The sequence below is a fragment of the Hippopotamus amphibius genome, chromosome 17, assembly GCF_030028045.1.
Source record: "Hippopotamus amphibius kiboko isolate mHipAmp2 chromosome 17, mHipAmp2.hap2, whole genome shotgun sequence".
NCBI classification, from domain to species: domain Eukaryota; kingdom Metazoa; phylum Chordata; class Mammalia; order Artiodactyla; family Hippopotamidae; genus Hippopotamus; species Hippopotamus amphibius.
The window spans coordinates 17,950,502-17,976,571 of NC_080202.1; the positions used below are offsets into that span (position 1 = coordinate 17,950,502).

At 43.5% G+C, this 26,070-nt stretch overlaps 1 protein-coding gene and 1 long non-coding RNA gene across 5 annotated transcripts; one reads left to right on the forward strand and one right to left on the reverse strand.

Annotated features, from left to right (window-relative positions):
* Positions 1-2,728: 2,728 nt before the first annotated feature.
* RNF135 (ring finger protein 135) lies at positions 2,729-19,745 on the forward strand. Of its 3 annotated transcripts, none has more exons than XM_057717266.1 (5): positions 2,729-3,107; positions 7,876-8,019; positions 10,473-10,632; positions 18,167-18,256; positions 19,201-19,745. In XM_057717266.1, the coding sequence occupies exons 1-5, from the start codon at positions 2,775-2,777 to the stop codon at positions 19,728-19,730; spliced, it is 1,257 nt and encodes a 418-aa protein (XP_057573249.1). In that variant the 5' UTR covers positions 2,729-2,774; the 3' UTR covers positions 19,731-19,745. The 3 variants fall into 3 exon arrangements, with proteins under 3 accessions (XP_057573249.1, XP_057573250.1, XP_057573252.1); XM_057717267.1 differs by having other exon boundaries at positions 7,876-8,001; XM_057717269.1 differs by lacking the exon at positions 7,876-8,019.
* LOC130841057 (uncharacterized) lies at positions 10,254-24,683 on the reverse strand. Of its 2 annotated transcripts, none has more exons than XR_009050108.1 (3): positions 24,550-24,683; positions 21,344-21,557; positions 10,254-10,530 (listed from the first exon to the last, which is right to left on the reverse strand). It is a non-coding gene; the product is annotated as an uncharacterized LOC130841057 (long non-coding RNA). The 2 variants fall into 2 exon arrangements; XR_009050107.1 differs by lacking the exon at positions 10,254-10,530 and adding an exon at positions 20,442-20,658.
* Between the last annotated feature and the right edge of the window lie 1,387 nt (positions 24,684-26,070).

Genomic DNA, 26,070 nt, shown 5'->3' on the forward strand with positions numbered 1-26,070 from the left:
GAAGATGAAAGAATGATAAAATTTATGATGTAAAGAAAGAAATTGTTCATGTATTTTTCCAGCTAGGGCTGACTCCTCCTACCCCTCCCTCCTTTTGTTACCGAGTCCCAAAAAATTTCATTGGCCGCATGACAGGCTAATGAATCAGAGACCAGGTATTGAGATAAGGAATACAACTTTATTTGGAAAGCTGGCAGACTAGTGTCTCCTCAAAACCATCTTATCAGGGTCTGGATGCCAGTTTCTTTTACAGAATCAGAGAGGGAGAGGAGGGGAAGTAAAGTTAAAAGGGTTATCAGTCTTGTAAAACATCTGGAATGACTAGCCTTGGGGAAGGGATGTGTTAGTTTCACAGGTGGGTAAGGTTCCCTGAGGCAGGCCATTGTGCATGATTAAAGCAAAGGTTAAAGTCAAAGAAATAGATCCAACATGGAGTCCAATGTAGCTCTTCCCTGTTACATTTCTTGTAAACGCTGCATGATTTTTTGTTTGTTTTTTTTTTTCATTTTTTCATCTTTTTTGGAGTATAATTGCTTTACAGTATTGTGTTAGTTTCTGCTGGACAACAAAGTGAATCAGCTATATGTATACATATATCCCCATATCCCCTCCCTCTTGAGCCTCTGCATGTTTTTGCATAAAACTTTTAGAAGGTGTCCAAGAAAAAGTTTGAAGACCACTGGTTAATCCACTCTTTCAAGAAACATGGGTGTGTAATGGAGAAGAGAAGGAGGCTTACATCAAAGGAAATTTTATTTGTTAAGATGGAAGATTTGAGCCTATGTACCTGGAATCATGCTTCTTTTCCAGAAAAGACAGGCACAGAGAAGCTATGAGTTTACTTCAAATGAGGAGTCTCTGGAACAAAATCCAGGTAATCTATCAGTTAGGATAGGCTGCTACAGCAACAAATACCCGCTAAATCTCAGTAACTTAAACATACTTCAGGTTTATTTCTCTTCTTTACTGTATGTCCTAGTATGGGCCAGCAGGGGCCCCCAAATTATGGTTTCATCTCTATAGTTAGGGCAGCTGGAAGAAAAAAGTTGCAGTGACTTACCATCTTTTTAAGTTGGTGTGAAGTTAAAGTATTACTTCTATGTGTTTTAAGAGTGTCAGAGAAGTGCCAGTCCTACAAAGTGCCTAGAAGGGAAAAGGGCTGGAACCTTTGATGAGCAGCACTAAGGACTACTTCCTGTCATTTCCAGTATTGAAAACAGACACAAATTTGTATTATCTGGAACCTACTTTGACACCACGCAATGTGGGGTAAAATAAAATATAAGACACGTTTAGTTCAACAGATCACAGAGATACTGGCCCTGGTCTCTGCCATTCAGTTATTGCTGTGTAAGCCTGAAAGTTCCTTTGCCTCTTGGGGACTTTGCTCTTCCAGCTCTTACATTTTCTGCTTGTAATTGTCAACTACAAATTGGCACTTGCCATGGGCACTTGCCATTTACCTCTACAAAGCTTAAATCACTGTGTACTGCTGCAGCTGCTGACCTTCCACATCCCCTGAAGGAAATTCAGGGTGGAGACCAGGAAGGAGGCACTCTGTGCTCTGGAGGATGGGCAGAACAGGTCTTCAGATAGATGTTTTCAGGAGCTGATTTCATGAGCCCAACCCTTGCACCTCCTCATATCTAGAAAAGCACTAAATCCCTGCATGGTGGCGTCTGCTCCTCGTGACTAGCAGAAACCCCCTACGAAAATACATGTTTGATTGCTTGTACTCCTCCTTCACCAAGATTATGTATATACTAATCTTCCCCCCTGCCTCTTTGGAACAGTTTCTGAGAGCTCTCTGGGATGCTGTCTCCCAGGCTGCAGTCCTCATTTTGCCCCATATAAAACTTGACTCCTAACTCTCGCATTTTGCATTTTTTTTAAGTCGACATAATGCACTTAGGACTGGAATAAGAGAGGAGGAAGACAGCCAAGCCCCACCAGGGCCAGGCGTGCTACCTCAGGAAAACACACTTCAGGATTTTTGTCCTGAAGTCTATCAGGTAATGCGCTTAGAGCCAGCAGAGAGCAGTAGGGAAACAGTGGTGCAATTCTGCACTGTAATAGAGATTTTAAAAGTCTAGGGGTCACTCAACCTTGGCTGCACGCTAGAATCATCTGGGGGAGGTTTTTAAAAATACGCATACAGGGGTCTCAACCTGAGACAATGAAATCAGACTCTGAGAGTGGAGCCGGAACATCGCTATTGTTGAAGGGCTTCCCAGCTCTGTGCTCCAAGTACTCTTCAACCCCTTGCTGGAGTGACTACTTGTTGGATGACACCCAGTGGGCGCATTCTCAGAGTTCTTGAATCGAATCCTCTCCTTTTTCTCCTCCCAAGAGTTGTTAGGGTTGCTTATTTATGTCTTTATGTCTTTATTTATGTCTTTCGACCGCGCAGCGTGACATGTGGGATCTTAGTTCCCCAACGGGGGTCAACCGAATCTGGAAGCCCCGGGTCCCAACCACTGCACCGCCAGGGAAGTCCCCCGGTTGCACTTTAATGGGGTTGGGGGGACACCAAGCTAAAGGAAATCTTTGGGACATCAGCCCGTTTGGAACGGCTTGGGGCGGGCTCATTTCCCAGCGCACACGTCAGCCTGCAAAAGGACGGGAAAAAGGAAGCCGGGGTGGACCCCAAGCTGCAGCAGCTAAGGAGGAGGGGACAGGGAGGGCGAGGGAGGAGCCGGAGGAGGCGCGGCCGGCGCGGCCAGCTGTCCCCGCCGCAGCCCTGACTTCCGCGCGCCGGGGGCGGCCTGGGGACCATGGCGGGCCTGGACGCCGGCCCGGCCATCCCCGTGTGGCTGGCTGAGGACGACCTGGGCTGCATCATCTGTCACGAGCTGCTGGCCTGGCCCGCCACGCTGCCCTGCGGCCACAGCTTCTGCCGCGGCTGCCTGAAGGGTCTGTGGGGCGCGGGGCGCCACTGGTCCTGCCCCACCTGCCGCGAGGGCGCCGCGCAGCCGCTGCAGCTGCGGAAGAACACGATGCTGCAGGACCTGGCGGACAAGTACAGCCTGGCGGCGCGCGAGCTGGAGGGTCCCAGCCCAGCCCCCGGCCCAGCGCCCGGGCCCCGGCGCCGCCCCGCGCAGCTGCCGGTAGGAAGACAGGACCAGCGACTGCCCTCCGCCCTCCGCCCTCCGCCCTCCGCCCTCCGCCCTCCGCCCTCCGCCCTCCGCCCTCCGCCCTCCGCCCTCCGCCCTCCGCCCTCCGCCCTCCGCCCTCCGCGCGTCCCTTTAGCCCCACGGCGCTTCCTCTCCTCCTGATTCTTTCCACTTTTGCATTGCTTTTCTCAGCCTGAATGTAGAACCCGTTCTTTGGAAAGTTCAGAAAAACATGAAGAAGGAGGAAAAAAAAAAATCCAAACCTGAAATCCTATCGACCTAGCCACCCTGGCCTATTTCCACTTAATTCAGGTCTTTCTGCAGCCTGTCTCTCTGACAGTTTTTAATTGTGCTAAAATCTGTTTACGTTATATAAAGTACAATTTGCCATTTAACCATTTTTAAGCTCTTTATTGCATTTAACCATTTAAAAGGGTACAATTCAGTGGCATTATATTTACAGCGCTGTGCAACCATCACCACTAATCTAGTTTCAACACCATAAACAGAAACTTTGTACGCATGCAGCAATAACTTCTCCCTCCCCCCTCCAACCCTTGGTAACCTCTAATCTACTTTCTGTCTCTATGACTTTGCCTACTCTAGATATTTTATGCAAGTGGAATCATACAATATCTATCACTTTGTTTCTGACTTTGGTTTCTTTCATTTGCTCTAACGTTTTCAAGATGCATTCGTGTTGTAGCATGTATCTGAACTTCATTCCCTTTTGTGGCTGAATAATAATTCCCTTGTATGATTATACTACTTTTTTTTTTTAATCCATTCAAACATCGATGGACATTTGGATTGTTTCCACCTTGGGTTATTGTGAGTAATGTTGCGGGAACATTGATGTACAAGTATCCCAGTTCCTATTTTCAGTTCTTTTAGGTAGGAGCGGAATTGTTGGATCATATGGTAGTTCTGTGTTTAACTTATCGAGGAACAGCCAAACTGCATTCCACAGGAACAACAGTATTTTGCATTCCCATTAACAAAGTTGGGGCGCAGGGTGGGCATGGGCGGCCTGCCCCGGGTCCAGGGCTGGGAGTGGCCATGCAGCCAGAGCAGCAGAAAAAATAAAAAATAAAAAAGGTAGGAGGATTCCAATTTTCCCCAACTTTTGCTCCCGGGACTTAGATCTATTTGCTCCTGATCTATTTGCTTCTGGAAGTTAGGTCATTGTCTGTTTACACCGCAGTCTTTTGCCCCAGACACCTGCAAGTTTAACTCTGCTTGCAGCACTTCTGAGCAACGCCCACCACCTTTCTGGTCTGAGTCTTGAGGTGAAACGGAGATGAGCAACGTGTGTCATTCCTTCAGGCAGCCCTCAGCCAGGTTAGGACAGACACAATGATTTGCAAATAAGATCTGCTCTGCTCCTTTGGGAACCTCCTTTGGGAATTTTAAATACTGTCACGGAGCCAGGGAGGGAATGGGGCAAGCGCGAGTCGAAATGCCACCAGGTCTTCCTACTGCCCGCTTGTGCTTTCTTGAGTGAGTGTCTGCTGGAGTTCTGACAAAGTTGGTTCTGACAGTTTCTGCTTGTCTTGCGATGTTTCTGTGTGTGTGTGTGTGTGTTGGGGGGCGGGGAGGGAGCGATGGAGGTTAAAAGAGCTTGGAGCTATCCACTCTTTTTTTTCCTTTTCCTTTCTTTTCTCCTTCCTTCCTTCCTTCCTTCCTTCCTTCCTTCCTTCCTTCCTTCCTTCCTTCCTTCCTCTCTTTCTTCTTCCACTGCTTTGGGTCTTTGTTGCTGAGCACGGGCTTTCTCTAGTTGTGGCAGGTGGGGGCTGCTCTTCGTTGTGGTGCATGGGCTTCTCATTGCAGTGGCTTCTTTTGTTGTGGAGCAGGGAATCCAGGGTGCAGGGGCTCAGTAGTTGTGGTGCACGGGTTTGCTTGCTCCGCGGCATGTGGGATCTTCCCAGACCAGAGGTTGAACCTGTGTCCCCTGCATTGGCAGGTGGATTCTTAACGACTGCACTACCAGGGAAGTCCCCATTCCTCTTTAAAAAAAAAAATTAATTAATAGACTTTATTTTTTAGAGGGATTCTAGGTTTATAGAAAATTCAGCAGATAGTACAGAAAGTTCCCATGTACCCCTCACAGTTTCCCTTGTTATTAATATCTTGCATTGCTTTGGCACATTTGTTACCATTTATGCACCAATATTGATATGTCATTATTAACTAAAATCCATAGTTTACATCAGGGTTCACTCTCTGTGTTGGGTACCATTCTATGGATTTTTACAAATGTGTGAAGTCATGTATCTGTAGCTACCGTTTTACAGCCTTGAACATCCCCTGCACTCTACCTCTCTGTCCCCACTCCCTACCCCCCCACTCATGGCAACCACTGATTTTTTGCTATCTCTTTAGTTTTGCCTTTTCCAGAATGTCATATTGTTGGAATCATGCAGTATCTAGCTTTTTCAGACTAGCTTCTTTCACTAAACAACATTAAGGTTTGTGGTTTGATAGCTCATTTCTTTTTATTGCCAGTGTTCCATTGCATAGATGTCCCACATTTTATCTGTTCAGCTTTTGATGGACATGTTGGTCATTTCCTTTGTTTTTTTTTCAATTATGAATAAAGCTCTCCTCTTTTTGGTTATAAATACAGCATAGGGAGTTCCCTGGTAGTCTAATGGTTAGGATTCTGTGCTTTCACTGCTATGGTCTGGGTTCAATCCCTGGTTGGGGAACGGAGATCTTGCAAGCCAAGTGGTGTGGCCAAAAATAATAAATAAATAAATAAATAAATAAAGCATTATCCCTCTGGTCCTTAAAACTCCATGTTAGCATGGCTTATAGTGACTGAATATGCTTTCCATTGGCTTTTTTTTTTTTAATTTTTTTTCAATTTATTTATTTATTTATTGGCTGCACTGGGTTTTCGTTGCTGCACAGGCTTTCTCTAGTTGTGGTGAGCAGGGGCTACTCTTCGCTGTGATGTGTGGGCTTCTCATTGCGGTGGCTTCTCTTCTTGTGGAGCATGGGCTTTAGGCATGCGGGCTTCAGTAGTTGTGGCAAATGGGCTCAGTAGTTGTGGCACACAGGCTCAGTAGTTGTGGCACATGGGCTTAGTTGCTCCACAGCATGTGGGATCTTCCTGGAACAGGGTTCGAACCCATGTCCCCTGCATTGGCAGGCGAATTCTTAACCACTGTGCCACCAGGGAAGCCCTCCATTGACCTTTTTTAAAAATAATTAATTAATTAATTAATTTTATTGGCCGCGTTGGGTCTTTTTTGCTGTGCGCGGGCTTTCTTTGTAGTTGCGGGGAGTGGGGGCTACTCTTCGTTGTGGTGCGCGGGCTCCTCATTGCCGTGGCTTCTCTTGTTGCGGAGCACAGGCTCTAGGTGCGTGGGCTTCAGTAGTTGCAGCACATGGGCTAAGTAGTTGTGGCTCACTGACTCTAAAGCACAGGCTCAATAGTTGTGGTGCACGGGCTTAGTTGCTCCGCAGCACATGGGATCTTCCTGGAGCAGGGATCGAACCCGTGTCCCCTCCTTTGGCAGGCGGATTCTTAACCACTGTGCCACCTAGGAAGCCCTCCATTGGCTTTTAAATTAAAATGATTGTCTATGGTAGGATGTGGATGATTTAAAACATTTCTTCTTTCGCATTCTCTGCATTTTCTAAAATTACGACAATGAGTGTGCAGTTCTTTTATAGAAAGAAAAAGCAGCAGACTTATTTTTTAAAGTTTTTAATTTGCTCAGGTGTCTAGATAAGGGCTCCACTCCAGAATTCCAGCTGCCAGAATATTTAGGAGTGAGACCTGGAAATTTAAGAAAAAACAATGTTACCAGTGGTCAGCCACCTCCCTCTATAAAATAGTCTGCATATGGCTTCCAAAACACATGCTATTTTGAGGGACGTCAGTGCTTCTTAGAGATGAAAAACTGATTCCAGTTTTTGAGGTTCCAGCATAATTTAAAAAAATGAAAAATGTTTCCCCAAAGTTATAAAAACTCTGGTTTATTTAGAGTCAGATGAACACCTTGTGTTTCTCTGGCTCTGTGTAGGACCCCTTTTGGAGGCAATGCAAATTTCTCCATTGAAGTCTGGGCCCCACCTGCCTCTGATAACTGTCACCAGGTCTTGAGGTTGTTGCCAGCATATGTTGGTTGCAAAACTTCCTCCCACTCCCAGCCAGGCAGCTGTGCAGATGAAGCTCTGGAAGTGAAGTGGTTTAGCATTCTCCTCTGAATCCTTCTTTAAATGTGAAGGATATCAATAAACAAAAAGACCTTGCATCTGTACATCACTTTAAGGTCCCCAAGATCCTTTCATAGTAGATCCTTTGCACAGTTGACGAGAAGGAGGGATGGTTGCTTTTATTTATCAAACGAGTGATGAAGAGAAAGAATGAGTCAGAGGTGAGAGTGGAGCTGAAATCTGAGCCAAGTGCCTTCCACTCACCTTATCAGCCTCCACCAGCGCTGCCAAACCTCCAGGTTCTCACCCTGTTTCCTCTCTGACTGCCCCTGTTCAAAATGACCCCCGGGCTTCCCTTCATGCCTCACCCCCTTCCCCCTCCCCCATCCTATGGATGAACTCTGATTCCCTTTTAAGGCCACTGAACAACCAGTAGCAGGAAACGGGCATGCAAAAGGTCCGGGGAGCTTACCTCCTTTCCCTCTGTACATTTTTGTCACTTCCTTGCCTGCTTCCTTTATCCAGTGTTTACAGCTCCCTCTGTCTAGAGCTGGTTCCTGGGTCCAGCCTTGTGTTCTGCTTTGCTCTTTTGAAGGTGGCGGCGCAGAAGAGCGTCACAGAAGTCGGCCGGGAGCTGGCAGAGCTGGTGGAACGGCTCATAGATATTGTCAGGGGGCTTCAGAGTCAGAGACACCTGCCAGAATCTGAACCAGACAATGAAGTGAGCATCCTGGCTGTGGTAGGCTCGTCTGGGAGAAGAAAGGATGTGCCGGGGGTGGGGCTAGGGACAGCTGTTTGCAATTGAAGCATGCACTAAGTCCCAATCTTCTACCATGCTCTTCACTACCAAACATGGATGACTGGGAGTTTGGAATGCTTGAGGTGAGGCAGGAAGGCGTCAGGTGGGCTAGGTTCCATCCTTATCACTCCACCTAACCAGCAATAAGTTCACCAGTGACCTCTACGCAGATACTGCAGACGTTCCAGCTCTTATCCTCATTGGCCTTTCAGCAGCCTTTGACACAGTCGACCACAGCTTCTTTTTTTTTTTTTTTTTAATTTTGAAAAATTTTTGTGTAATTTTGAAAGGTTACAGTCCGTTTACAGGTGTTACAAAATACTGGTTCTGTTCCCTGTGTGTACCATGTATCCTTGTAGCCTGTCTTACACCCAGCAGTCTGTTTCTCCCACTCCCCCATCTCGATATTGCCCCTCCCTCCCCTCCACCCACTGGTAACCACTCACTTGTTCTCTGTATCTGTGAGTCTGCTTCTTTTCACAACTTCATCCGTGAAGCTTTCTTTTCCCTTAGCTCTGGACACGAGTCTTCCAGCCTTTCCCCATTTCTCTCTGGCTGCTCCTTTTCAGTCTGTTTTGCAGGCTTACTCTCCTCTGCTAAGCAATGAGATGCTGGGATTCCTCAAGGCTGAGGTGTAGGTTGCTGACTCTTCCCCCTACATGGTCCTGCCCACACCTGTGGCCTTAACTACCACCTCTGTGCACAAATATAGCTTCCGCCTGGACCCTTCTCTGAGCTCTGGTCTGGTGTCTTCCTTCTCATCTTTTCCTCTTAGCATCTCAAAGGCACGTCATACTTAACCTGTGCCACACTGTCTCTCCTCCGTGATACCCCATCACAGTGACTGACCCTGTAACCCTTCCAAGTGCACAAGCCGGAAACCTGGGAATCATGTCACCTCCTCCATCACCTGCCTAAACATCTCCTGAATCTATTTACTATTCTTGAGATCCTTAAAGACATCTCTAATCCAATCCTGTGACCATTTCTTGCCTCGATTTCCACCAAAGCCTTCTAATTGCTGTCTTATGTTCCCTCTAGAGCGTCACTCTTCTTCCCATCATGGGGCCCACACTATGGAATGTTCTTCTTTTACCTTGTCATGTAGGTAGTGCCTGCTCATCCTTCAGACCTCAGCTAGATTATCACTTCCTCCGAGAAGCCTTCATTGATTTCCTTGAACAAGTCAAATCCCCTTATTAGAGGCTCTTATGTATGATTCCATGTACCTTTCATATGTAGCAGTTGTCACAGTTGTGACTTGATAATGATTGGTACCATCATTTGTTAATGTCTTTCATCCCTCTTCCCTTGCACTGGACTCTAAGCTCTATGAGGGCATAGACCTTGAGAGCATTTGTCCTTTTGTTCACTCTTGTATCCCCAGGCCTAGCACAGTGCTTGGCACATAATAAGTGCTCAACAAATACCCAGTGTATTTGAGTGAGTGAATATATGGGTTCTCAGGGAAACAGTGTGTTGAGGTAGAAGGTCTGAGAGTCTGACTGTCAGCCCTGACATTGTTACTTACTAGTATCATGACCTTTGGCAAGTCATTTCATGTTTCTGAGTCTCAGATTTCTACCTGTAAAACAATCGAACAAACAAAAATGATCCATGGCCTGTAGCTCATTGGTTTAATGTGGAGATTTCTTCCCCCCCCCCCTCGAGATTTCTTTTTTTTAAAAGATCTCGCTTAAAAAAGTGCTTGAGCAGTGTGAAAATGTGGGACGATCAAATTAGCTATGGCAATTGAGTTAACCTCCCTGAACTCCCTCTTCTGTAAAATGCAGATAATGAACCTATCTTGGAAAGTTGTTAGGCAAATTAGAGGTGAGCAGTGGAAAATATTTAACAGGTGGTACCTACTCCTGTTATGATTGGCAAAAAGAATGGGAAGTGGATTTTGCAGAGTTGGGAGGGAAGTCAGGTGCTGCTGGTGGGAAGGTGGTGAGCAGATGAGAGGCTGTTTTGGGGAATAACAGGACCTGAAGTTAAAGAGAATCAGGGAGTGTGTGTTGGAGGCCCCAGAGAGCAGGGCCTGGATGCAGGCAACATGTTTGTCTTGGCCCTTGGGAAGAGTTATGATAGCAGTCCAGGGAAGATTATTTCAGCCTCTGCAGCTTATCTTAGTGACTATCTGTATTATTTATTTGAAAATCACCTATAACCCCAGCACCCAGAAATTGCCACTCTAATATCTTTGCCATACTATGTGCTATTCCAGATTGTTTTCAAGGTACATATTTTGAGGGCCTAACTAGGTTTTGAAAAACCCATTAGGTAAGTAGAAAATTATAGATGGTTGGTAGAACTGGAATATATTTGATGCATTCCTTGGCAGATTTTCTTGTTTCTTTCTTGCTTTTTTTTCTTTAATGATTCATCAATAGGCTTTGTCGGATGGGGTGGACCTTTCCTTGGCTTCTCCAAAACTGACTTCCAGTACACCTGAGGGAAAAATGAGAGACATTCTCCATGACCTAGAAGGGATCCAGGAAAAACTACAAGAAAATTTCACGTGGAAAGAGGCCCTTGAAGAACAAACTCCGGGTGAGTTGATGTTATTTGGTGGAGGAGGTTTAATTATGGAAGTTGGGGGCAGCATTCCATGGCTTTGTTTTTGGGGGACAGGATCCCAGAACCCAGCTGCGTTATCCCTGTGGTGTGAATGAGGAAGGAGTGGGCTGAGCTATTTTTGTGACTGGATGTGTTTTTGGACCTGACTGGAGGTGTGATGTAACACAGCCCCATAATAGATAGAAACTCATTTTCCAAGACCTATAAGTCCAGAACCTAGACCTGATTTTGCTAGCTCATTGCACATCTGTGTTATGTACGGGGGAGATTTAGAAATAGGGGGCTTTTTTATTTTTCACTAGTAGGTGTCCTTATTAACAAAGCATGCAACTTTGTATACAGTTCTTGATAAATTCTATTCCACTGTAATTCCCGCCATTGTGCTGATACTAAATGGTAACAATGTAGAAAAGAAACTTTCTGTCCAGACTTTTAGGTTTGCTGTTGTATCTGGCTCAGGACTGAAAGACAATTCACACCTGCCCCTTAAACAAGCGGCTCTGGTCTCCCTTGGCTCTACCTCCTGCTCTGGCCATTGCCAGCTTTGTATACTTTAGAGCTTTCAGATGTTTAGATATTTAAATCATCTTGCTCTGCTTAAAAAGTTTCTTATTTAAGTGGAGAAATGTGATTCCTTGGGAAAGGTTTCTTAAGGAAAGCAATTAGAGTGCAGTTTATTAATTGTTCCAAAAATGATCTGAGAAATGAGTGGCCGCTGGGCTCCTGTGTGTGTGCATCTAAATTTAGAATGGGTTTGTAATTTAAAATCTAAAATCAAGCTTTAAACTTGGGGATTAAATTTAAAAATTTTAATTCAAAAATCAAAACTATAAAAAGACATACAACAAAAGTCTCCTCCCTTTGTCCAATTCCACTTATTCCCCCGGTTAAGCACCTTTACTAGTTTTCTTAAGTATCCATTCAGAATTTACTTATGTAAGTACAAGCAAACACGAATTTATCTTCTTATCTCCCCCAATCTTTTTTTTTTACACAAAAGATAGAATACTGTATACACTGTTCTTCATTTTGCTTTTCTTTTTCACTTAACATAGCTTGATACCTTTACAAATCAGTGCCTCAAGCATTTTCTCTTAACAGCTGCATAATATTCCAATTTATGGATATGCCAACATTTATTTATCCAGCCCTCTACTGATGGTTGCATTATTATTCCCAATTATTTGTAATTGCAAATAATGCTGAAGTCAATTACTCATTTTATATGAGTAAAGATATAATTTTAGGTTAAATTACCAATAAGGATTGCTGGGTCATAGAGTAAATTCATTTGTAATTTTGATAACATTGCCAAACTGCTCTCCAGTTGGGTTATATCAGTTTACACTCTTACAAAGGAAATGTTTATCCTCAAATCCTGCCAACAGAATGTGCTGTCAAACTTTTGTATTTCTTTTGCCAATCCAATGGGTTTAAAAAAAAAGCGATATATGAGTGTACTGTACTTTTAATTTGCATTTCTCCAAGGAATTGTTTATTTATATCTTGTGTTGTTGGTCCTTTAAAAGTTTGATTTTTTTAGAAACTCATTATAAATTAAGGAGATTACCCTTTAGTCTGTGATATGAATTGCAAATTTTGTTCTCCAACTTGTCATTTATCTTTTGATTCTGTTTAGCACAGTTTTTAGAATGCCATATAGATATTTTTATATTTTCAAGTAGTAAATTTTATCAATGTTTTCTTTTATGGTGTCTAGAGTTTTTTATAAATTTATTTATTTAATTTATTTATTGCCTGTGTTGGGTCTTCGTTGCTGCACACGGGCTTTCTCTAGTTGCTGCGAGTGGGGGCTGCTCTTCGCTGTGGTGCGCAGGCTCCTCATTGTAGTGGCTTCTCTTGTTGCAGAGCACAGGCCCTAGGTGCGTAGGCTTCAGTGGTTGTGGCACATGGGCTCAATAGTTGTGGCTCACGGGCTCTAGAGCACAGGCTCAATAGTTGTGGCACACGGGCTTAGTTGCTCCGTGGCATGTAGAATATTCCCAGAGCAGGGCTCAAACCTGTGTCCCCTGCATTGGCAGGCAGATTCTTAACCACTGCACCACCTAGGAAGTCCCTGGCATCTAGATTTTAAGTTTTAGTTAGAAAACTTTACCACCCTAAGTGGGATGTGTGTGTGTGTGTGTGTGTGTGTGTACACTTTTATACTTGTCTTTGGTTTCACATTTAAATCTTTGACCCATTTGAAATTTACCCTAGCATGTGTCCTAGTGAATTTTGAATAATAATATTTAAATAGCACCGCTTCAGAGACATATCTTTTATAACATTTTTGTTATAATTTAATGGTATTTCTCTGATTGAAATGTTGCTCCTTATTTAATTGGAGAAACATGATTTCTTGGAAAAAATGATGACTTTCTATGATTATTTAAGTAAGCATTTAAAATTTTTATTTTTAATTGTGGTAAAGTACATATACCAAATGCACCATCTTAACCATTTTTAAGTATGCAGTTCAATAGTGTTAAGTACATTCATATGGTGTGCAACCAAGTTCCAGAACTTTTTCATCTTGCAAAACTGAAACTCCATTAAATAGTAACTCCCCACACCCTCCTTCCCCAGCCCCTGGCCACCACCATTCCACTTTCTGTTTCTCTGAGTTTGATTACTCCAAATAGCTTATATAAGTGGAATCATACAGTATTTGTCTTTTTGTGATGGGCTTATTTCACTTAGCATAATATCCTCAAATTTCATCCATATTGTTGCATGTGTCAGAATCTCCATCCTTTTAAAGGCTGAGTAATGTTCCATTGTGCACGTATATGTACCACATTTTGTTTATCCATCTATCCACCGATGGACATTTGGGTTGCTTCCACCCCTTGGCTATTGTGAATAATGCTGCCGTGAACATGGGTGTATAAACATCTCTTTGAGAGCTTGCTTTCAATTCTTCTGTATATATGCCTAGAAGTGGAATTACTGGATTATATGGTAATTCCATTTTTACTTTTTTGAGGAATTAAGTATACGTATTAAGTATTTTTAGTTATTTATATATTTTTAAATTAATTATTTATTTTATTGGCTGTGTTGGGTCTTTTTTTGCTGTGCATGGGCTTTCTTTTAGTTGCAGTGAGTGGAGGCTACTCTTCATTGTGGTGCACGGGCTCATCATTGCCATGGCTTCTCTTGTTGTGGAGCACAGGCTCTAGGCACATGGGCTTCAGTAGTTGTAGCACATGGGCTCAATAGTTGTGGCACACGGGCTTAGTTGCTCCACGGCATGTGGGATCTTCCTGGAGCAGGGATCGAACCCGTGTCCCCTGCATTGGCAGGCGGATTCTTAACCACTGCACCACCTAGGAAGCCCCCATATTAAGTATTTCTTTTTTAGAGCTAACATTTTATTTATTTATTTTTTATTATTTTTTGGGGGGTCATATTAAGTATTTTTAAAATTTAACTTAGAAAATTCAAGTATGCCTTAGCAGGTACAATTTTGATTATTTCGATTTTATTTAGGCCAGTCCAGGACAGTTTTAAAACACAAGATTTGACTATATCCCGATTTCCTGAAACATCATTTCCCGAAGTTCTCACAAGATTGTTTTTAAGACAATAGATTATTTGTTCTTCAAGTCAGCACTTTAACAGCTGCTAAGCAACTTGACTGCCTCATCACAATGATTTCCTTTGACCCTATGTAAACACACCATGAGCTACCACGGAAATCATGCAGCCTAAATGGCACAGTAGTCATATAGCCCAGGACTCTCTGTAGCACCAAGAAGAATACATATTTTTTTTCCCCCTTATATGTTCTTTTTTCTGGCTTTGATATCAGAATTATGGTAACTTCATAATATTAATTAAAAATCTTTTCACCCTTAAAAAAGAAAAAAGCAGAATCCAGGGCCCATTGCCACACTATTGAGTTAGCATCTCTGGGAGTAAGCCCCAAGAATTTGCATTTTTGACAACTTTGCAGGTGATTTTAATGCACATTAAAGTTTTGATAAGTGTTTTGGTGCAGCTTACCCAGCCGGGGTGATTATTTGTAATACAAATTTAATTATCTGGGAGTACAGCTGACCCTTGAACAATATGGGGGTTGAGGTGCCAAACACCCATGCAGCTGAAAATGCAGCTATACCTTTTGACTGCCCCCAAACTTCACTAGTAGCCTACTGTTGACCAGAAGCCTCATGGATTACATAAACAGTTGATTAACACATATTTTGTATGTTTCATGTAGTATATACTGTATTCTTACAATAAAGTAAGCTGGAAAAAAGAAAATGTTATTAAGAAAAGCATAAGGAAAAGAAAATTCATTTACAGTACTGTATCTGTACCGTGTCATCTGTTTATGAGCCAAATCATCTGTCAGTACCTACATCAATATTGTCTTATATGATTAAAAAACACTGTAGATGTTATACTTATTACTAATACTAAAAATGAAAAGATAATGAGAAAAGAAATTCATATTTATATACAGGTATAACTATTCATGCATGAATAACAAAGAAGCAGCAATATGCTTGTTTGTGGTAGTGTAGCCTATACACTAATGAATTAATCATTATAAGATTTTTATGGCATACAATATTACAGTCATATTCATAACACAGTATGAGGAACATTGGTGGGTTTTTTTTTCTTTTAAAAACCACTTTCCTGGGGGCATCCCTAGTAGCACAGTGGTTAAGAATCCCCCTGCCAATGCAGGGACACGGGTTCAAGCCCTGGGCTGGGAAGATCCCACATGTCGCGGAGCAGCTAAGCCCATGCGCCACAACTACTGAGCCTGTGCTCTAGAGCCTATTAGCCACAGGTATTGAGCCCACGTGCCACAACTGCTGAAGCCTGGGTGCCTAGAGCCCATGCTCTGCAATGAGAGAAGCCACCTCCCTGAGAAGCCTGAGCACTGCAACGAAAAGTAGCCCCCACTTGCCGTAACTAGAGAAAGCCCGTTTGCAGCAACAAAGACCCAACGCAGCCAATAAATAAATAAATAAGTTTATTTAAAAAAAAGACAAACACCTACCTATGACGATAGGGTGATAGGAAGAGAAAGAAAATTAACACATTACTAATTTTATATTAAATATCGCTTACCTTATGCTTATGTAAGGAAAGGCTATCCACTTCAATACAAGTCTTGCACATGATGTTCTACATATATATTTTTGTATATTTCTTGAAAAAGATCCACATATATTTTTGTATAGTGAAAAAGATAAGTGGACCTTCACAGTTCAAACCTGTGCTGTTCTAGGGTCAACTGTAATTTTATGCAGAACAATTCTACTTAAACAGAATAGTTTGTTCCTGAAAATTTTTCTTTAAATGACACCTGCATTTTTATTTATTTATTATTTATTTATTTATTTATTTATTTATTTATTTATTTATCTGCGCTGGGTCTTAGTTGTGGCACGTGAGATCTTCGTTGCCGCGTGCAGGATCTTTGTAGCAGCATGTGGGATCTTTTAGTTGTAGCATTCGGGATCTTTTTTTAAAAAATAAATTTATTAATTACTTTATTTATTTATTGGCTGTGTTGGGTCTTTGTTGCTGCACACCGGCTTTCTCTAGTTACAGCGAGCAGGGGCTACTCTTCCTTGTGGTACGTGGGCTTCTCATTGCCGTGGCTTCTTTTGTTGCAGAGCATGGGCTCTAGGTGCATGGGCTTCAGTAGTTGCGGCACATGGACTCAATAGTTGCGGTACATGGGCTTAGTTGCTCTGCGGCATGTGGGATCTTCCTGGAGCAGGGATGGAACCCGTGTCCCCTGCATTGGCAGGTGGATTCTTAACCACTGCTCCACCTAGGAAGCCCCAGGAATCTTCCAGTTGGGGCATGAGGACTCTCAGTTGTGGCATGTGGGATCTAGTTCCCTGACCAGGGGTTGAACCCAGGTCTTCTGCATTGGGAGCTGGGAGTCTTCACCAGGGAAGTTCCTGTTCCTGAAATTATTAAATTATTTAAAATTCCCAGGGCATCCTGGCTACTTAAAAAAAAAAAAAATCTTGTAGCTTATTCTCTTAGTAGAGAAATGAGATGCTTTAGATTCTATTATTTCTCAGTGATTATATTTATATAACAAATGTTTTCATCAATTATTTAATAAAGCATCATTTTTTTGTTCTTTTACAAAACCTATCATAATCAGTAGGTAAGCAGTTGAGTTTATACCCAGAGAGATTAACATATCAAAATACTTTATCTTTTCAATAGTTACCAGTGTTTTATTTAATAGCTACTCAGCATTTATGAATGTTCATCATATACATTTTTTTCTAAGGATTTTTAAGAACCAACCAGTCAAGTGTAGATTATTTTCCCCATTAACAGGGTAAAAAATTGTGTTTGCTAAAAAATAAAAGAAATAACTAGCAGTTTTTGCAAACATTTTAAAAAACTATGATTAATGATAAGTAAAAATCCTATCAGCTTAATAGAAGAAGAGTGGTACCCACCTGGATTTTGAGCATGGCTTCTTTCAAGCCCTCCTGCTGTCATGACCTAAGTGTCCACAACCCACACACTAGGTAAGGTATTTTGTCTCTTCTCAGTCTGACTCTAAGGTTCACTTTATGCTGCTGTCACCCCAAGATACACACAGGAGAAGATTTCACCTTAGTAGTCCATACTCTGTCATTTCCCTTACTTTCCCTTCTTCTACCTGCTATAGTCATTGCAAGCACACAGTAGCTTTAAGGTAACAAAGTTTAGCAAAGTTTGGGATTAGCAGATGAAAACTATTATATATAGAATGGATAAACAACAGGGTCCTATTGTATAGCACAGGGAACTGTATTCGATATCCTGTGATGAACCATAATGGAAAAGAATATGAAAAAGAATATAAATATGTATAAATGAATCAGTTTGCTGTCAGTAGGAATTAATGCAACATTGTAAATCAACTATACTTCAATAAAGTGAAAAAAACTTTAATATATTGAGAGGGAATAGGTATCAGCAGTTGTGATGAATCTCATGCCAACTCATGTTCCCCAATTTTATAACAGTTTAAAGTATTGACCTGGGGGCTCATGGATATGCTGGGTGTCAGGTTGCTATGATCCCCTGGAACAATATTAGTTAATTTATTTGATAAAAGTGCATGAAAAACTTCCTATGTACTTGGCAGTGGGCTTGTGCTTAGAACACAGAGATGAATAAAGTCTCTGCCAGCAAGAGGCTTAGAACTCAATGGGGCTGGGACTTCCCTGGCGGTCCAGTGGTTAAGACGCTGCACTTCCAATGAGGGGGGTGAGGGTTTGATCCTTGGTCGGCGGACTAAGATCCCACATGCTGCGTGGTATGGCAGAAAACCCCAAAAAACCAAAAAACTCAGTGGGGAAACAGACAGTAAAAAAAAGCTGGATGTACTGCTTGATCAAGTCCTGATGTTGAGGAAAACAAGCTGTGTGTGCCGATCACGACGTTTGGATATCTTCTTTTTGCCTTTTTTTTTTTTGATGGGATTTTCTTCCCCTCCCAATTTTTTTTGATTCCTTAGTTGAACTCCAGGAATCTCCGTCTTCCTCCTCATGCCCACTGCCTGACCGGAGCCACCTTGCACCCGAGAGGACTTCCTCTTTTGCTCGTTGTAAGTATGTGGTCTACTTACAACTTGGGTTTGACCTGCTGCAGCGAGGAGCGGCAAGAGTGTGCTGTGTCCATCCTTCTGCTGTTAGACTCACTCCTTGGCTAGTACCCCCACACCTGGCCTCTCCCCATGGGGAGCTGATTACAAAGACAGAAGGGGTTGAAGACTCCCAAATTCCAGGCTAAGTCAGACCCATGAGCACTCAGAACCCAGGCAACCTTTGGGCATCCATGTCAGGGCCACCACTTACAGCCAGCTGCCAGTTCCCCAACCTGTTTGACTACCATCACTGTCCCAGTCTGGAGTAATCATTGAGAGCACAGATCCTGGAGCCAGACTGTTTGGGTTTGACTCCCAGCTCCTCCACTCACTAGCTGTGTGATCTTAGACAAGTCACATAATCTTTCAGAGCCTCAGTTCTCTCATCTGTAAGATGAAGATAATAGTACTTACTTCCCTTGTGGGATTGTCATGAGGGTAAGTGAGTGAATGTGTGTAAGTATGAGCCTAGAGTAGGAAAGCTGCGTATTAGTGATCCCTTAATAGAAAACAGTATGAAATACACAAAATGAATAAGACATGACCCTTAATCTGGAAGCTTATGTGTAACCAGAGAGATATAAAGAGCCACGGTCATCAATCACTGTATCATTAGAGATCAGGTAAAGCATTAGGGGAAAAGCAAGAGGTGACTTTTGCTGGATGGGCTTCATAGAGGGCTTCCTGAAAGAGGGCTAATGGGTAAGTAGAAGTTAAAGTGGGAAAGGGGTGTATTGTTACGAGAACAATATCAGGGGTATGTAAAACAAGGTCCTACTGCAAGTTGATGCAGTATTAGTAAAACTTTATCACGCTTAAAGATACAAAGCTGCTTTTTGCTATTTGAGGACCTTTTAGTGTGAACCATCAGAGCTGGCTGGTCATGTTCTGATTTTTTCCCCCAGGGGCCATCAATCCAACCTTTGATCTTGGGAGCCTCTCCTGTAGCCTGGAGGTGTCCAAGGATTGCCGGACGGTGACCGTAGCTCACTGCCCACAGCCCTATCCCTGGAGTAATGACAGGTTTGCCTCCTGCCAGGCCTTATGTTCCCAGGCCCTCTCTTCTGGGCAGAAGTACTGGGAAGTGGACACTCAGCGTTGTAGCCACTGGGCAGTCGGGGTGGCTTGCTGGGAGATGAGGCGTGACCAGATCCTGGGAAGGACCAGGGACTCCTGGTGTGTGGAGTGGAAAGGGGCTAGCCGGCTCTCTGCATGGCACATGGCCACGGAAACTGTCCTCGGCTCAGACAGACCTGGTGTGGTGGGCATCTGGCTGGACCTTGAGGAGGGAAAGCTTGCCTTCTATTCCGTGGCTGATCAGGCAAAGCTTCTGTATGAGGGTCCCGTCTCTGCCTCCGTTCCTCTGCACCCTGCCTTTTGGCTCTATGGCCTATACCCTGGAAACTCTCTGACTATACGGCAAGTAAATGTATAAACATTCCCTGGGTGTTAAAACACATTGACTTCCTGGTCTCTCTGCCTTCAAGCAGGGTGGCAACTTGACTTAAGAATCCCACTTCCAAAATTAAGGAATGCAAAGTAAATGTTTAACTCAGCAGGCTTGCATCCATCAAACCCTGCACAGTCCAAAGAAAGGACAGGCTCTTGAGTGGGAGATAATGTCTAAACCCTTGGAATATCCTGCCTGATAAGAGTGGGCCTTGGGCCACGAAGTATCACCTTGATCTCTGGAGGGGCTGGAAACTAAGGTCAGCCACATGGGCGGTGAGTCTGCCTATGTGACTGACCACCAGTCAAAGCCTTGGACACCAAGTCTTGGATGTTCTTCCGTGGTTGGCAGTATTCCGTGTGCATTGTCACACATCCTGCTGGGAGAATTAAGCATTGTCCCCATAACTCCGATGAGAGGAGGGGGGTCTCCCGGTTCCTGCCTTATGTGCCTTTTTCTATTGCTGGTTTTAACCTGTATCCTTTCACTGTAATAAACTGTAACCCTAAAAATAACAGCTTCCCTGAGTTCTGTGAGTCCTTCTTGTGAATCACTGAAAGTGAAATTGATTTTAGGGGACCTCCTCCCCACACACAGGGGCATGCTATCAATTGTTGTGTAATACTATTACCACACATTCAGTGGTTTCACAACACATATTTATTATCTTGCAGCTTCTGTGGGCCAGGAGTCAGGGTGAGGCCTCTTCTTTGGAGTCTTGCAAGCTGCAGTCAGGGTGTGAACCGGGCAGGTGACATCTGAGGCTCCACTGGGGAAGGACCTGCTTCCAAGCTCATATAGTTGTCAGCTGCATTCAGTTCCTTGTGGGTTGTCTGACTGAGGTTCCTTATCCAGTGGGCCTCTGCAGCATAGCTGCTTACTTCTTCAAAGCCAGCAAGGGAGATCAAGTCTCCTAGCAAGGTGGACATTAAATCTTACATAATGTAACCACAGGGACATAGAACCACACACATCTTATTGGCTTTGCCTTATTCTATTGGTTAGAAGCAAGTCACAGGTCCCACCCACATTTAAGGGGCGGGGTTTTACAAGGGAATGAATACCAGGAGGCTGGGTTCCTTACAGTCTGGCCCGCACAGTATCATCTCTTGCTTGATTTTCCCTGTTTTTTAGAACAATTTTGTTATATAACAGAATGGATACAGAAAACTACACAAAACACATGTGCAGTGTAAGGAATGATAATAACAATGATGATGATGATTATTAAACACCCTTGAAACTACCCTTCAGGTCAAGAAATATAACCTTGCTACCCACCCCAGAAGCTCTTTCATGGGCCCCATTGCAATCACAAAACCCTCTCTCCACCTGAAAGGGATCCTGACTTTTATAGTAATCACTTGTGTTTCTTTAGCGTTTTAGCACCTAAACATGCTTCCCTAGCATAGACCCTCAAAAAAACCCTGATATGTCTTTTTCTTAACAGCTTTGTTGAGATACAGTTTACATACTGTAAAATTCACCTATTTAAAGTGTACAGATCAATGTGTTTTAGTATATTTACGGAGTTGTAAAAACATCACCGTAATCTAATTTTAGAACTTTTCCGTCACCCCTGGAAAGAATCCTCGTACCTATCAACCGTTGATATGTCTTTGAAGTCTCCTGATCTACAGCCTTCTCCTCCCTTTCTTCTTACAATTCATCTGTAGGCCCGCAGGCTGTATTAGCACCTGCTGGAGAGGTGGAAATCCAGCTCTGTTGGATGGGGTTGAGCAGAAAGTCTTGCCACACAGACCAGCCAGGCAACCTTTGACAGTGCACGTCACTTCTTTGCCTCTCTTTCCCCTGTAAAATGGAAATAATTATTATTACCCTTCCTTTCCTTCCTCAAAGGGTTGCTGAAAGAATTAAAGTAATAGGTAAGGACGCTGGAAGAATGCCAGGGTGATTATAACCACAGCAGCAATGACAGAACGATATTTTCACATCACACACCTCGGTCTCTAACATCTTTAGATTCACACCTAATTTCCAAACGTATCCTCGAAAACAGGGGCAAGCAGAACTCTTCCCCCCTCATCTATTCATTTTGCTGTCTGAGCCTGATGATCACCCAGCACGGTGGATGTTATCATCTTTCTGTGAACACACGAGGGAGGGGAGGGGCGCTGGACTGGCTTAGGGGTTTGTGCAGGGTCAGTCAGCTGAGCGTGGCAGAGCTGGGAGCTGGCCCAGTGTTCCCACTCTCAAGTCTCTAACCTTAATACCCTCTGATAAGGTCCCAGCTGAGACCAGGACCTGGCCCTCCACTCTGATAGGACACAGCCCTAAAGCCACAAGGGGCTCCTTTTTTCTGGTTGTTGGTGGCAGTTCTCAGTGCAGTGGCCTTGATTTGCCTCAGCAGGGACAGGGCCTCTCTCTTTGTGCCAGATGACCATTAAAAGACTCTCGGTTATCGCCGTCTGCATTATGGAGCCGTTATCTTCTCACCCGGAGTCACCTTGATATTTACCTTTTAAAAGCGCCAAGAATTTAGAGGCCGGGGTTTTAGCCTCTTAAGATCCTTTGGTTAAATACCATCCTCTCAGGTGGTTTGGATAATGGGGCCTCTGTCAGCATGGGGTTTATTGACTGGCTGTGTGATTTCCCCAAACTGCAGCCTGTGCACAAGAATCATAAAGGAGGGGGATGAAGGTTATCACTCCTGGCTTCCTTGCTTTTGTCTCGAGTTTTCTGTCCGCATATCCCTTCCCGTACCCTGTGGAAAGTAGCACCCTTCCCTCAAACCAAACCAAAAAATTCTCCCAAGGAGAAGAACGGAAGCTGAAATGCTGGTGGATGAAGGCAGCTCTCACTGGGGTCTGCACCGTGTGGGAGAGGACGTCATCCACCCGTGGACCAAGCCAGAAAGACTTCCCATCAGGGACTCCTGGGGTAGCTGTTCACCCCACCTGGAGATGTTTCTCTCAAACATCTAAGTAGTTGTGAGGTCTAGGGCTTCGGGTTCCTGGAAGAACCACCTGCTAAGCAGGAAACCATCACCTTCTTAAGGCTCACGACAACCTCTAATACAGTTATATCTATCTGTCCCTTGCTTTTCCTCCCTTGAGTACATTTTTTTTTTCTGGAAAAGTTTAATTTGAAGACTTTGCTTCCCAGCTGATGGCAGAAACAAACCAGAAAATGAAACAGTGCTGCTCTCTGGGGAGACCTCTCAGGCTGCTTTGCTCTGTTGGAGGGAGAAGCCCCTTCCCTGGGGGCATGTGGGGATTTGGACAGGAAAGGGAGAATCTTCCCTGGTATATTCTCAGCTCCATCACCCCCAACTCCTGCTGAGCCCTTAGCCCCAAATTCATCCTCATTCATAATTGCTCAAAACCTTAATCACTGTGTCCTTTCAGATGACTGCAGTCCTTTTCTTTAATTATACATACTTGGGTTATGCTGAAGATTTGTTTTGATTTGGGATTTATCTTCCTAACCAGCCATAGGTTTTTTAGGGACAGGATTTGTTATGCTTCAGCCTTTCATGTGCCATGATTCTTGTTATATCTGCATATCTCCTGTACCTTTTTTTTTTGGGGGGGGGGCCAGGCCACCTGGCTTGTGGGATCTTAGTTCCTGGACCAGGGATCAAAATCAGGCCCCCTGTAGTGGAAGTGTGGAGTCCTAACCCCTGGACCTCCAGGGAATTTCTGTCTCCTGTACCATTTTTAACTTAATATTCTTCCTAAATCAACTCACTTTTCCCCTTGCAGGTACATGTATTTCAAAAGGAAACTTTAAAAAATTTATATAAATGGAAACCAGAATCATGTGTATTAAATCGAGGGATAAGCCTAAATGTATGTTTCAAGGAAAACAGAACAATATGCTAGCTTGGTACCGTCGTCTGTCTAAATTTCTGAACCTGAAGTCCCTCTCTCTTCCTCTATTTCTCTCTCTCAAAAGGAGATTATCAGGTATTAAAGATTTACTGAGGCTTCCACTTTGACTTAATCAGGATGGAAAGATAATAGAAAAAGGAAACCTTTCTGTCCACAAGAGCCACTGTTTCTGATGTCTCTGCACCGCTCTTATTCTACCACTTTGGGAAACGTGAACCAAGAGATTGGTCTGGTGCAATATCGAAGACTGTGTCTTCCTTCTGTGGTCCATGAAATTGTTTCACCTTATTTTTCAAAATAAATACACCCTGGGGCAGAAAACCTCATAGCTTTGGTCAGTGACAATCTCCAGGACACAATGTCTAGGAGTTACAGTGGGAGCTTTTCTGGTACCACCTTCTGTGCAATTAGTCACCAAGTTCTGACCCTGGTTTCTGCCTTCTCAAATCATCTTAACTCTGGCCCCTCCTCTTCCCTCTGTGTCTGCACTCTGGTTCAGACTCTCATCACTTCTCTCCCAGATTATTTTAATTTGAGCTCCTCTATCTCCAGTCAGAAGCCCCCTCCCCATCCATTCTCATTCTGCTAATGTGAACTTTCCAAAATGGAAGTCAGATCATGTCACTCCCCTGCTTAAAACTCCCCAGTGCTCCTCAGAACCTACAACAGAAAGCTCTGCTTCCTGTCTCTGCTCTTACCTACCTCCAGCCCTCATTTCCTGTCATCACCCCATATACACACTCCAACCCCCCTCCCTGCTTTGTGTCACACCATGTACTTTTGCAATTCCAGTTTGCTTTGCCTGGAGTGTCCCCCAACCCCCCTTGTCCAGAGTTGAAAAATGTTTACCCAGAGTGGATCTGGTTTCCACCAACAGGACTGGAGTCTTTCACTGTCACTGTGTCTAACACGGCAATATGTGTACAACGATCAGATCAAAACTGACTCACTAATTGTAGAAGCAGGTACAGGAAGGCCACTCAGGCTAAAATCATGGTCATTTTCCTAGGAGCTTTCTGGAGATATCTGCAGTTTTGCTGGGTGAAGGCATTGTGTTGCCTGGGAGGTTGTCTGTGAACACAGCCAGGCAGGGAGAGCAGATTACTAGAAGGAGTGGGACGTGGTCACACAAGTCTGGCTGGTTTTCGGCTAGGGGTGGGTGGGGAGAGAGGAGGTAGAAAGAGGTTTAGGTTATGAGATGCTACGTCTCATGAAAGGTTTTTGAAAGAGGCAGTTTGGGCTGATAGGGAATGATGTGGAGCATTCTGGTGAGAAAGATGAATGCCCAGACTGCCCTGTTAACAACTTGCCTCCCATGATAAGTCTGTGTTGTTCATTACCATATCCCTAGCACCTAGTACAAGCACTGCACATGGCGGAACCAATAAGTATTTGTTAATTTTATAAACATGATATCCTATGTTAATGTCTCAAAGCACTGCTATTCTTCTAAATATTTCTGTTATTTTTATTTAAAAGATATTAACTTTGACATTCTACAAAAGGTGATTGTTCTGGAACTTCCCTGGCAGTCCAGTGGTTAAGACTCTATGCTTGCACTGCAGGGGGCGTGGGTTTGATCTTTGGTTGGGGAACTTCACATGCTGTGAAGTGTGGCCAAAAAAAAAAAAGATGATGTACTAAAAATGAATTCATAATCTTTAACACATTTTCTCTTTCCTTTGTACTCTCACTTAATATTTATGTACATCTATTAGTTTTTAATTATCCAATTAATACCTGTGCCTGCTTATAAGAGTTCAAAATTGCAAAGACATAGAGGGTAAAGGTTACATAAATGTATATATTATACTTAGTTTTTATATAGTTGTAATTGCATATATGGTTTTATATTTCTATTTTTTCACTTATTTTGTAAATACTTTCCCATATTTTTAATAGTTATTAGGTTTTTTTTTTAAGATTTATTTTATTATTTATTTATTTATTTAATTTTGGCTGCGTTGGGTCTTCGTTGCTGCACAGGGGCTTTCTCTAGCTGGGTCGAGCAGGAGCTACTCTTCGTTGTGGTGTGTGGGCTTCTCATTGTGGTGGCTTCTCTTGTTGCAGAACATGGGCTCTAGGCACATGGGCTTCAGTAGTTGTGGCACAGGGGCTCAGTAGTTGTGGCACAGGGCTCAGTTGCTCCTCAGTATGTGGAATCTTCCCAACCCAAGGATCAAACCCGTGTCCCCTGCATTGGCAGGCAGATTCTTAACCACTGTGCCACCAGGGAGGGCCTCATTAATTTTAATGACTGCAAAAGTCCCAGTAATTTTATGTCATGCTTAATTTAGCTATCCCCTATTATTGTGTATTTTTCCATTTTTAAAAAATTTATTGGGCTTCCCTGGTGGCACAGTGGTTAAGAATCCCCCTGCTAATGCAGGGGACACGGGTTCGATCCCTGGTCTGGGAAGATCCCACATGCCACAGAGCAACTAAGCCTGGGCGCCACAACTACTGAGCCT

Bases quoted from the DNA above. Each gene is read 5' to 3' on its own strand.
- RNF135 (XM_057717266.1), top strand. From the start codon at position 2,775: ATGGCGGGCCTGGACGCCGGCCCGGCCATCCCCGTGTGGCTGGCTGAG. The intron at 8,020-10,472 runs GTAGGCTCGTCT...ATTCATCAATAG, and splicing joins AAGTGAGCATCCTGGCTGTG to GCTTTGTCGGATGGGGTGGA. The intron at 10,633-18,166 runs GTGAGTTGATGT...TTGATTCCTTAG, and splicing joins CCTTGAAGAACAAACTCCGG to TTGAACTCCAGGAATCTCCG.